Source organism: Scylla paramamosain, chromosome 6 (genome assembly GCF_035594125.1).
Source record: "Scylla paramamosain isolate STU-SP2022 chromosome 6, ASM3559412v1, whole genome shotgun sequence".
NCBI classification, from domain to species: Eukaryota; Metazoa; Arthropoda; class Malacostraca; order Decapoda; family Portunidae; genus Scylla; species Scylla paramamosain.
In genome coordinates this window covers 28,094,497-28,106,996 of record NC_087156.1, presented here as the reverse complement: position 1 = coordinate 28,106,996, position 12,500 = coordinate 28,094,497, and the positions used below count along the sequence as shown (strand labels likewise).

The following is a 12,500-nucleotide window of genomic DNA, read 5'->3' as shown; positions in this document are numbered from 1 at the left end:
ATGGTTCTAGAGACAGATCAAGAAGATTTTTCTTCGAAAATTGTCGTGGTGAGAGAGTAAAGTGCATCTGAATACGAAAAATCGAGACTGATTTCACCAGATAAGCTTTGTAGAGTATAATAAAGATCAGTCCTTGTGTAATGTTTGGCTTGGACTGGCCTGGCTGTGCTGCCAATTATTGCTTGATCTGCTAGTTAGTATGACACTTTTGAACTAAGCTAACTTAACAGTAAAGAGAAAAATATAGAAAGCGAATAAATGAAACAATTAAATAAATAAAGTAAAATAAAATGAAAAAAACAAATAAGAAAAAATAAATAGATAAATAAAAGTAATAGATAAATAGATGAAATAAGTAAATAACATCAATAAATAAATAAAATTAATGAAATCAAATCAAATTAAATTACAGGCATTATAAATATTTTTAGTTGTTTGATCGCTCCTTTTGCTGTCATTGGTCTTTCGAAATCATGATCTAAATCCGCATCAGACCTCAAGCTTAAAAAGAAGACATGGCATTCAAAAGGGTGAACCTGGCATTAAGACAGCATCCTCTCGCCTTCAAGAGTCTGCACTTGAATCAGTCACCCTTGGACATCACTGTTTACTGTTTTGGTCTTCCTTTATTAACATTCCAAACACTGTAGTAAATGTTTCCATGGTTACAGTAAAAAAAAATAAAAAAAAATAGAGGGTTATTTTTGTATTTTCGAGGCCACAGAATGATTTACGAGACTATCACGTAACGAAGTCTCTAAAGAGTCGATGTTATATATAGGAAAATGTTTGTCCAGCAGTAAAAGGATTAAGAGCATCGCAGCTTGTCTTATACTGTGTGTATCCTTGAGTCATCCATTTAACCCCATGAAACGAGACCAGCACACCGATATCCATGACTTGTGTACCCGTGCTGACTTGAAATTAGCGACGTGTCTGCCTTTGACGTCGCATTCAAGAAGCTTCACAACTCGGTATGAAACGTAGCTTAAGTGCAGTCTTATACTCTCCTTTTTGTCCAACCGTTCACTTGTCATTTGTTTTGCATTCATCATAATCCCTTAGATTCATCCTTTCCTACGTTCATAAGAACACAAGAAAATTAAGAACTCTGTAAGAAGCCGGTAGATTTGTAAGTGGCAGTCCCTATATAAAGCATATACCACTCATTCTTATTGTCAATAAATTTGTCTAATCTTTTAAAGCTTCCTACTAATTTAGCACTGACAAACTTGATTATTGATTCTTTTTCAGCCATCCGTCACTCAGGTTTGATATCAATGTCATTGAATTTCATTACCATTGTCGTCCACTGCCAAGCCAGTGTGTTGTCCTCATTTCTGTTCCTTGCTTGCCGAGACACGCATCCCGCCACAACAGAACCAAAAATAATTTCAAACTCATTTTCCATCAACTGATCTAAGCGCGCAGTACATTTTGTCAGTGGTTTTGCTGCTGTGTAGTGAATGAAATGATGTGATTTGGGAAAATCAGTAACGCTGACCACGAAAATGAAAAATGAAGAAACTGACGAAATATGCAGGCATGAATAGACATGGCTTGCAAAACTGCGTACGTGCATAATAATAATAACAAAAAAGAAAGTGTGATTATTATTATTATTCATTTATGATTTCTTTTCTTATGATAATGATGGTGCTGCTGCTGCTGCTGCTGCTGCTGCTGCTGCTGATGATGATGATGATGATTACTATAATTAGTATGATTATGATTATCATTATTATTATTATTATTATTATTATTATTATTATTATTATTATTATTATTATCATTATTATTATCATTGATATTACTATTATTATTATTATGATATTCTTCTTGCTTCTGTTATGCAGACCGAGTTACTGAAGTGTAAGTGTTTTGATGATGGTGTGGCTGTGGTGATGTCAGGCTGTGGTGGCGATGGTGTTGCTTAAATGTGACGCCGCTGGCCTCCCTGATCAACATAACCGGCAGTGTCTGTGTGTGTGTGTGTGTGTGTGTGTGTGTGTGTGTGTGTGCCAGGACGTGTTCCAAGGATGGGTCACTTCCAGACAGTGACCCATGGTAGTAATAATTCAAGGAGGAGGAGGAGGAGCAGGAGGAGGAGGAAGAGGAAGAGGAAGAGGAAGAGGAAGAGGAGGAGGAGGAGGAGAGGTGGAGAAGGATAGAGGCTCTTTAGAGGGCAGGCAAAATTTAAGAGAGAGAGAGAGAGAGAGAGAGAGAGAGAGAGAGAGAGAGAGAGAGAGAGAGAGAGAGAGAGAGAGAGAGAGAGAGAGTGGAAGAGGTGAGTGAGAGTGGAATTGATAAGGAGGCGGCTCATTATGGCCGGTCATGGACAGTAATTTAGTGTTTGTCACAACTCCTCTTCGGAACTTTCCTAGAATTAGAAACGTTAATGAGAGTACAGAGGAAAACCTTTTTGTAGTCGATGCTTTGAAATTCGTATCGCAATAAAAGCATCTCATAACTCTTCTTATATTCTTGTCACATTTGTCATTTAGATTTTTACTGACAGCACTGGCAACGTGTTTCGTAATAGCTGTTCGCTGAGGTCACCGTGACCTATGTTGCTTAAAGAAATGTTCAATGAACATTACTTGTAGACGTAAGATAAGCAACGCACCTTAAACTGAACGACGTGACGGTGAACTGCTGTCAGGAATGTAGGAACTGTGTGTATGTATGTATGTTTCTATGTGTTTATGTATTATTGATAACAGCGATGGTGATGATGATGATAGTAAAAAAAATAAATGAATAATAATAACTAAAAAAAAAAAAGAAAAAAAAAATAATAACGCTCCTCGCCTGTGTCTTCACGCCTCCATTCCAGGGCCCGCCCTCAAGTTTGGGAACCACTAGTTTAATTGTTTGTTGTCTTGGCGCCGCAACAACGACTGTAACACTGCAGACAGTTACCAATCTACTACATTTACGTTTGTAACACTTATACGTGTATTACTCCACTTCAACGTATTTATTTTCTTAGATATCTATATATTTAGTTTCTTTAGCAGTTCCATTACTTATGAAAAGGAATATATGATTTTTATCCTCTTCCGTCCAGTTAATGCTCTTAGCTTTGACAGCATGTACTTTCCGTCACAATAAATTAAGTGCCGGGCGAAAACAGCTAACTGGGACGTCTTTGCTTGGGGGACAGAGGAAGGTCTCAGATAAGAAATCTGCTGGCGGCGCGAACATTAAGATGTCTCACACGCACACACACACACACACACACACACACACACACACACACACACACATATATATATATATATATATATATATATATATATATATATATATATATATATATATATATATATATATATATATATATATATACGTATAAGGTTGTTATATTTTCTACCTCTGCAGTAGTTTGTCCACCACGTGTTGTATATTACATCCAAGTTGTGCCTTCACAATGAAATTCTTTTAACTTATTTCTCATGCGAAGCTGCGGGTTATTACAGTAATATATTATTTCTACCTTTCAGGGATAGTATTGAGATCAGTGGTGTAAAAAATAAGGTTTTTGGTTCCCCTTTTTAAAAGTCTTGCTTTTTCCTCAGTTCTGCTTAATTTAGGTATGAAAGTCATTACATGGAGGCAAAAATTATGTTCATTACTGGTACGCGACGCTCCGCCATTACAACTTTAAATAAAACTCTCGACACAGTCATCCGATTGATGAACTTACAAAATATAGACTATTTAAGAAAGAAAACTTGTATCACAGTAAAAAGCGTAAATCTACGACAATATTCACCTGGGCAATTCCTTTGAACAGATCCATTGACGCTTGATGATTATTGTGTTAGTGTTCATGACTTAATTCTTGTCAGTGATGGTGGTGGTGGTGGTGATAATGATAATGATAGTGATAACACTACTACTGCTACTGCTACTACTATTACTACTACTACTATTACTACTACTACTTCTGCTACTACTACTACTACTACTACTACTGCTGCTGCTGCTGCTGCCGCTGCTGCTGCTGCTGTTGCTGCTGGTGCTGGTGCTGCTGCTGCTGCTGCTACTACTGCTACTGCTACTGCTACTGTTACTACTACTACTACTACTGCTACTACTACTACTACTAATAATAATAACAACAAAAACAACAATGATAATAACAGTCATCCTTGCCTTTATGGTTAATGGAGTGGAACGAAGAGTAATTACAGCTTATTTGTATCCTATTAACGCATGCTAAATGTGGTGGTGGTTATGCTGAGGCACCTGCTGGGTTGGTTTAAACTGTTTGGGTTCACTTATCTGGTTGGTCGTTTGGCCATCAATAACTTACCTCTTGATGTCCTCCTGTACAAAACAAGTCTTCTGCACAGCTTATTAGCGCATGATTATGACAGTTTATATGTTCAAACAGTTTTATTTCCAAGAAATTTAACTTTGATTTTATATTAGTTGTGACGTTTGTGACCTTCGTACCCAATGGAAATGTTTCAATCATCTCTACTTCAGATGCGTATAAGCATCAGTAATCTAGTTTCGTTTTTCATAGTTTGTCTGCGTGAAAATTGTCCGCATTATATTTAAAAAGAAGTTGTTTCGATGTCTCTAATTAGTACATCAAATAAACAAACTTGAAGAAATTAAACAGTAAACTACTCATCCTTAATGGGTAAGGTGCGGATGGCGGTGACATACCTCGGCATCCTCCACCACCACCCAGTGCAGGCCGGGCACCAGCATGAGGGTCTGAGCCAGGCGGGTCAAGTCAGCCATCTGGGCGGTGCGGCGGTAGGTTGGTGTCACCAGGTACACCGGCGGCCAAGACGAGTCTGTCACGGGGAGTGGGTTGTCCTTATAGTCACGGTGTTGAATGTGCGGTCTGTCTGTCTGTGCCAAGGGTGGGACACGTTGTTGTTGTTGTTGTTGCCCTTGTCGTCGTCGTCGTTGTTGTTGTTGTTGTCATTGTTGTTGTTGTTGTTGTTGTTGTTGTTGTTGTTGTTGTTGTTGTTGTTTCTTTTCTGTTGTTCTTGTTGTTGTGGTAGTGATGGTGGTAGTGTTGGTGGTGGTGGTGGTGGTGTTGGTAGTGCGCCGTTGCAGCAAACAACTTCAAAGAGTGAGAGCGAAAGACTAGAAACTCTTCCCTTCATAAGTTCGTATTTAATCAAAGAAAGAAAAGAACAAAACGAGGAAGGTAAAGGAAGGAATCGGTAAAATCTGAGAGAGGGTATGAATCTTGGTGGGCATGCACTGACAAAAATGAATGCGAGTGGATGCAACAGAAGTGAAGGGATATGAAACACGGAAAAAACTTTGTAAGAAGGATTGCTTTAGGGATCTCAGATTTTTAAACACTTCATGTATGATAAGTCAGATTCTCTTACGTGTTTGTTCATTTAGTGAATTATAAGAACATAAGAAAATAAGGAAAGCTGAAAAAAAAAAAAAAAACATCAGGCGTACACATGGCAGTCCCTTCATGAAACAAACATACGTACCTACTAATACCTATTTCTACCTATCACCCTCATCCACAGAGTTATCTATTTTTTAAAGCTTCCTAATGACTCGGCACTAAAAACCTGACTAATGAGTTTATACCATTCATCTACCATTGTATTTGAGAATAATTACTAGAAAATTATAAAAGAAAAAAAAAACACTTATGAAAAGAGCCCCAAAGTTTTTGTTAGAACCTTTTAAAAACATTCGAGATAAGACATTGAAACGTTTGAGAGTTGGAAATCCTGAATATCAATGTGGTTCTCTGGGCGGTGAAGCGGAGAAGCGCAAAGAGAAGGAAAATTTTAGTAAGCCTGAAGGAAAGCAAACAGAAGTGAGGGAGGCTATACGAGGGAGATGATGTCTTGGAGGATGAAGTGAGAGCTGCAGAGGAGATAAAGGTTGTATAGCCAAGGTTGAAGAGAGAAACAAGTATAATTTTAGTAGGAACAGATGTCTCTTAATACATATGATTCAGGGAGTGTGAAGAGAGAGAGAGAGAGAGAGAGAGAGAGAGAGAGAGAGAGAGAGAGAGAGAGAGAGAGAGAGAGAGAGAGGTACTTATGGAAGTGAACAGACGCACTGAATATTCTTCATTTACAGTAGATGTTTATAAAGAAAGAGAGAGATATGAAATACATTGAGCTGTAAGACGACATTCAACAGAATAGGCAGTTGAATCACATCTAAACCGATGTGGGTACATCCATTCAGGTCTTACTATGTTGTGTGTGTCATACGCTAATTGCATTTCTATCAAGAACGAGATAGCATTTGATTTAAATGTAAAAATATGTGCTGCCATGAATGTCATCTGATTGATTGTATTTGTTGTAAAAGAACGCAGTGTCCCTTCTCTTCTTGTAAACAATATATGAGGAGCTCAGTGCAAATGGACAGAATATCCAGCCACACCGGGAATGCTCTTTCTTCATAAACATTAGCTACAACCCCGTGATTTTTAGTTGGAGTGGTTATTCTGCTCCTATCGCAGTATATATAAGGTCTAAAGTCGTATTATTTGAAAACTTTTTAATATGTATTTAGTCGTTTGAAGTTTCACAAAGTTTGAGTGCGTTTTCTGGCAAATTTTGGAAATGTTCTGTTATGTCCTTGCTACATTGAGCACATGAGTAATGCTTCCACTATTTAGAGTTAGACTCGTTATATTAAAAAAAAATGTTCCCGCCAATGACCTGGACACCTCTTTATTGCCAGCGTCCATAGAGTACTGTGATCTGTGGCCTTGCTGGCCACATAATACCTGGCTGAGAGGTAGAATATCCTATGCCATATAACCTAGTAATAGTAGCAGTTTTCTTCTTCATTTTTTAATTGTTGTTGTTGTTGTTGTTGCTGTTGCTGCTGTTGTTGTTATTGTTATTGTTGTTGTTGTTGTTGTTGTTAGTAGTAGTAGTAGTAGTAGTAGTTATTGTTGTTGCCGTACTATTTACCGTGGCAATATCTACATAAGACTAAGAACAGCAGCAACACTCACCCATAGGCTCCTCTTCCATCATACCGCCTCTGCCAGGCGCACACCGGGCTCTGCAGGAGACCAGCCAATGCATCCCCGCCACCAGCAGCAGTGCCTCCACCACCACCATCACCCGCATCACTTCATGCCACGCCCTACAATGCATCACCTAAAGGAATAACGTAGGAGAGTCACCGGTTAATATTGAAATAACATTAGTGTTTTCATTAATATAATTGCTATTTCCTTGATGGTGTAGAATCCCTGTAGATCGTGATTTAAAAACATCATACTTTCCGCCAGAAATAGTCACTGTCTCGGAATATTTAGGCAGAGTTTATTTTCATGTATCCGAATCACCAGACACTATAGAGCTTTTACATATAACACAGTAATGCTATAAGGTGCGGGTAAAGTTCAATACAGTATGGTTACCCCTGATATATTCGTTTTTTACGGTCCCAGTTTGACCTCGCTTTCTTTACCACGTAATTTTTTTGGCAAACTATTATTATTATTATTATTTTTATTTTTTATTTTTTTTGTTTTCGTACGGTGAAGTAGCTGGAGATGTTAATATGACATGAATATGACAGTTCTTTTCTAGTTGGGTGCTCAGTAGTGTTCGTGTAAATTGAATTCTCTCTCTCTCTCTCTCTCTCTCTCTCTCTCTCTCTCTCTCTCTCTCTCTCTCTCTGAATCATAATGTATCAAGTTTTATTATATGCTCCTTCTAAAATCATACTTCTGTTTTCTCCATCAACCTTTACTTCCTTTGCATTTCACACTTTTTTTTTTTTTATTTATTTATTTATTTTAGTAACTATTAATGTCCTGCGTTTCCAGTGCCAATTCTCACTGTGTGACTGTTGCCGGTATGGTGTGCGGTGGGGGGTGGGGATCAACCTGATACTCACGGGCGCCACTGCTTTGCGCATGCCAGAGTAAGTGGGGCAATAAGGCTGGATCATGATATATGCTATGGTGTTATTATTTATATGGCGAGTGAAGGAGGATGAAGGAAAATGTAAAAAAAAAGCTTGTTCAATCGTTCTTTCTTAAAATGTTAGCGAGTTTCAGAAAAAATCGGCAGTTTAGGAGATGCCTTGATACTCCTCTCTTGAAACAGTTATGAAGAGAAAAAGAAATAAGAGAAGTTAGGGAATTCCAGAGGTTAGGAGTGAAAGAGCTGAAAGAGTAAAGATACTGGTCAACTTTTGCATTGACTAGTAACGTTGGCCAGAATAAAGATAAAAACGAATAGAAAAACTTGCTACGAGGATGCGGAAGACCTGGGGCGTGGGAGGGGGGCATGCAATGACCGTGGAAATTAATAATGTATGAGTGGTTCCTCCCAAAACAAAAGGAACAGAACTCCATACAAGGAAGGATAATGTCCCTTTATAAAGTTTACATCCGTGAAAAGGCAAGAAAAAATGGTGGCCACAATACAGAGTACATAATTTGATGGAAGCTGTTTTAGCAGACGAAATGAAAAATTTACAGTCGAGACTTACTAAAGAAAAAAAGAAACGATAACGTGAAATGTTGAATGTAGAGTAGGACATTTGAATGCCAAAGAAAAAAAGGGGGACAGTTCTTTGGAAGATTTTGTCAAGTAAATAGGCGAAAAAAAAAAAAAAAGATTTGTGACACTAGGCAAGACAGAGCTTGGCGTGCCTCATTCATTGATTACAGAGGGATCAGAATTATGGTGTTCTGTGGTTCCTCTTCGTGAACTTTTTCAGAAATGCAGGGTAGATCAGTCAACAAAAGAGTGGATGAGAATATAGTTTCTGAATAAATAATAAGAGAATGGATAATAGAATAAAGCCCTATGGGAAATTACATTGTTAACAGCTGTAGGAGAAGAGTGGCTACCTAACACTGTAAATATAGAAATGTTACAAAATAAAATAAAAAAATGCTTCGAGACAGACAGGTGTCGCACAAGGGAAGCTCGAAAATTAAAGATTGATGCCAGACTCTATCAAAACCTTTGCATATGTTAAAAAGAATAGATAAATAAAAGTTACATTGAAATACCTAAGAGGGGATGACGAAGATTCAGTAAGGAAATCAAGAACATCGCCAGTGGATCGTCTCCTGTGGAACCTACACGGATGACCAGACTGACCAGACGAATGCTTAAGAATAATTTAGTTGATGATAGACTCGAAAGCTTTAAACATACGTAAAAATCAAGCTATATTTCTGTAGTTTGAAGTACTGGAACGGCCGCTCTGCCTAAGAACGTGTTGGGTATACAAAATCTTCCGCAACAATGAAAGCTGATCGTTGATAGACAAAAAAAAGAAGTTTGGATAGGCAGGGCGCGTGCCATGAAACGTGCTTACTGAGAACGACAGGCAGGAATCCCTCCCAGGATCAAGAACGGGAAGAGAAAGAAAATTACGAAGAATTTCAATAACATGCATAGCATTATAAATTTGTCTCTATCTCGCCAACTGGATATCTCGTGATGCTGATTGTAGTGGTTAAAGATTTGGCGCCTTCCAGATAATTATCAAACTTTCTCCCTCTCTCTCTCCCTCTCTCTCTCTCTCTCTCTCTCTCTCTCTCTCTCTCTCTCTCTCTCTCTCTCTTCCTCTCTCTCTCTCTCTCTCTCTCTCTCTCTCTCTCTGTCAGTTCGTGCGCATGGAGTTGGTTAAAAAGTGGTCAGAAAGGTTATGTATGGTGCAAGTGCAGGTAACACTTGTGTTATTTCTTGCTGCTTAATATTTATGATTCTAAGCTTGGTCGTCCATCATCTCCGCTCTCTCACTATATTATACTCAATGGCAAGGGAGAATTATTCGGTGATGAATTTTCAGTGAAGGTCTGAGAGAAGAGTTCAGCTTTATAGATAGAAGGTGGCGGCAGTGGAGCCATCTGGGTGAAGTACGGGAGGGAAAAATTACGGAAATATTGTCGGCGATGTTTTTTGGTTGGGTGTCAGGAAAAAAATCACGGGGAGTATTAGCTCTAATAAGACGTTGACACTTTTTGTTGGTGGAGACTTTGACAAGTTATATAACAGTTTTGGCACGATTCTGAGGAGAAATATGAAAGGAGTGAATTTCTGTTGGGAGAGGACTGTGAACCACCTCTCTGTCGTGGAGCAATCTGATTTGAGTCAAGGTTTACGAGCTTTAGAATTAGAGGATGTGAATGGAATGTATGCCTTTATGCCAGGGATCACTCTCATGCGCTCTGCACAAAGAGATGGATCGCTGCCACCGAAACAATAGTTGTTCAGGGAAAAAAAAAAAGAGGACTTTTCAGAGCTGCATTGTTATGGACGAGGAAGATTTATGGGGTTATTGTATATATTTATTTATGTGAAGTATCACATAAGTTTTACAGTTCAATATTGGCAAAAATATGCAGAATGCAATGCAATTTTCTTGTGTTTATACAGATGGATGCGCCATTAATGTTTAATGCAGCAAGTGATTTACCATTGTATGATTCAAATTGTGTTTTTAGAGTGTAAATTTACTTCAGTTTCTTTTCTACTTAATAACTTAAAACTTCTTTAAATTTCTGACATATGCCATTGTCGCATTGCACACTCATAAGGCAAAGCTTTATTACGTAATTACAATTTTTTTTTTTTTACTTTCCGGCGTGTTGGTTTGATCTCTCAGGATATGCCTGCGTCTGACGAAGTGTTACTATCCGACTTTGATGCGTGTTTTGTGTTTTGCCTTTCATGGTCCTCAGTCGTAGTGGTCCTTAGCTGTAGATCTTGCCAGAGTAATTATTTTTTGTCAACTTCAAGGAGAATTTACTTAACATGTTAATGACTGTCTCGCACATTAATATTAAAGATTAATTGTAACTCCTGCTAATTTTCTGACTCATTTAAGATTTTTTATCGAGAGCAGCGAGGACTTGTTGCGGCCGGCGTGCGGCTCGTGGGGAGCAAGATGATGCCGGCTTCAAACTTTAAAATGATGATGTAAGTTTTCACCGTCTTTCTCTTCGTTTCAGAGTTAAGCTTTCTGGGAACTCTTTCATGACTCAGGGTGGAGAGTTTCGTGATTTTGTATCTTCTTTCTTAACTCCTTGCCGCTGATTCCTCCTGATGCTGTGACGCCGCGTGTGTTAAGCGCAGGGAAATTTTTGTGACACGATCTTTAATCCACCCCCTTTTTTTTTTTTTTTTTATCTAAGAGGGGCGCTGGCCAAAGACAACAAAAGAGGCAGAGAAAAAGGATCCACTTAAGGTTCCAGTCCCCACAGAGTGGAGCGAAAAGGATTACCCAGAATTAGAGAAGTGTCTTGAAGCCTCCCTCCTCTGGTCGAGTTATGTGCGTGAAGCTGTTTTTTGTTCCACTGAGTGAAATAGTTCATTATGCTTTATAAGAGCCAGTCATCAAGATAACATGATAATACTCAGTTTTCTAAATTTGCTGTGGATAGATTGCAGAGCTTCCAGGGAAGAAATTTAATATATTTTACGGCTGCACTCAAGTTAATTTCTAAAAGAATTAGTAACTTATTGTAGCTTTTTACGGGCTTACGACAGCGGGTTTCAAGCATTTTACTTCATAACATTAACGTTCCTCAAATAACGATAAATTTATATAGCCACTGGCCAATCGCAGGCGGGGACCACAGTTGATCGTTCACAGCCAGCTCTTCATTCTTGTGCCAGTGATGTTCGTTCCTTGATGGGCTTCCGTTTCCTCCACTGCGCGTGTCAGCAGTGGCTTCAGATATAACACAAGATCTTTAAGACAGTGATTGTGATATTTTAATCTACTTTTAATAACTGATTTAAATTTGATAGATGCTGCTGTTATCCTTACTTGCTACACTAATCCTACTATAAATAAGGTTCCTCACGAACACTCCTGAGAGAGAGAGAGAGAGAGAGAGAGAGAGAGAGAGAGAGAGAGAGAGAGAGAGAGAGAGAGAGAGAGAGAGAGAGAGTTTAATATAATTATGTAAACGTCCCATTATCTCTTCGCGTGTCGTGATGAGCGACGCAGTACATGCCAAAAGTCCGTATCACATATGCCAGTGAACAATCTCTAATTACGTCACCAAACCTAAATGTTTTATTTATTCATTTTGTAGTATTTTATCTATCTATAGATCTATTTTTTTTAGCGTGTTAGGAAGATTGACTATTGGCATAACACGAAATATAAAGTGCTCAACTTCTCGCCTCCAAAAAGTGTCTCGGTGGTATATTCTGAAATTCTTCCTCTTTCCATTTTTTCCTCCTTTTTATGACTTTTTTTTTTTCCTTAAGAAGAGTATGGAGATGCCTCAGAACCTGAACTAGTCAACTCTTTCGATTCTCCTTCTGCAGTCTCTTTTCAGGAGCAGCATAATGAGCGTTATTCTTACTAATATTTTGTCTTTGATTGAAATCCCTAACATGTAAAGAAAAGTCTTTCGTGCTTCTTCTCATATCGCAATAAATATTCGCACTGCTTTCTTTCCTGTGTCATAAGAACATAAGAACTTAAGAAATAAGGAAAGCTGCAAGAGGCTATTTGGCCTACACGTGGCAGTCCCT

At 38.4% G+C, this 12,500-nt stretch overlaps 1 protein-coding gene across 1 annotated transcript in view; it reads right to left on the bottom strand.

Annotated features, from left to right (window-relative positions):
- Window positions 1-12,500, bottom strand: part of LOC135101066 (galactosylgalactosylxylosylprotein 3-beta-glucuronosyltransferase S-like) — a 25,240-nt gene that overhangs the window by 12,500 nt on the left and 240 nt on the right. Inside the window, exons 2-3 of the mRNA XM_064004639.1 lie at window positions 6,986-7,133; window positions 4,684-4,817 (exon numbers count right to left, since the gene is read on the bottom strand). Of these exons, the coding sequence (XP_063860709.1) occupies window positions 4,684-4,817; window positions 6,986-7,133 (282 nt within the window). The remainder of the gene's footprint in view (window positions 1-4,683; window positions 4,818-6,985; window positions 7,134-12,500) is intronic.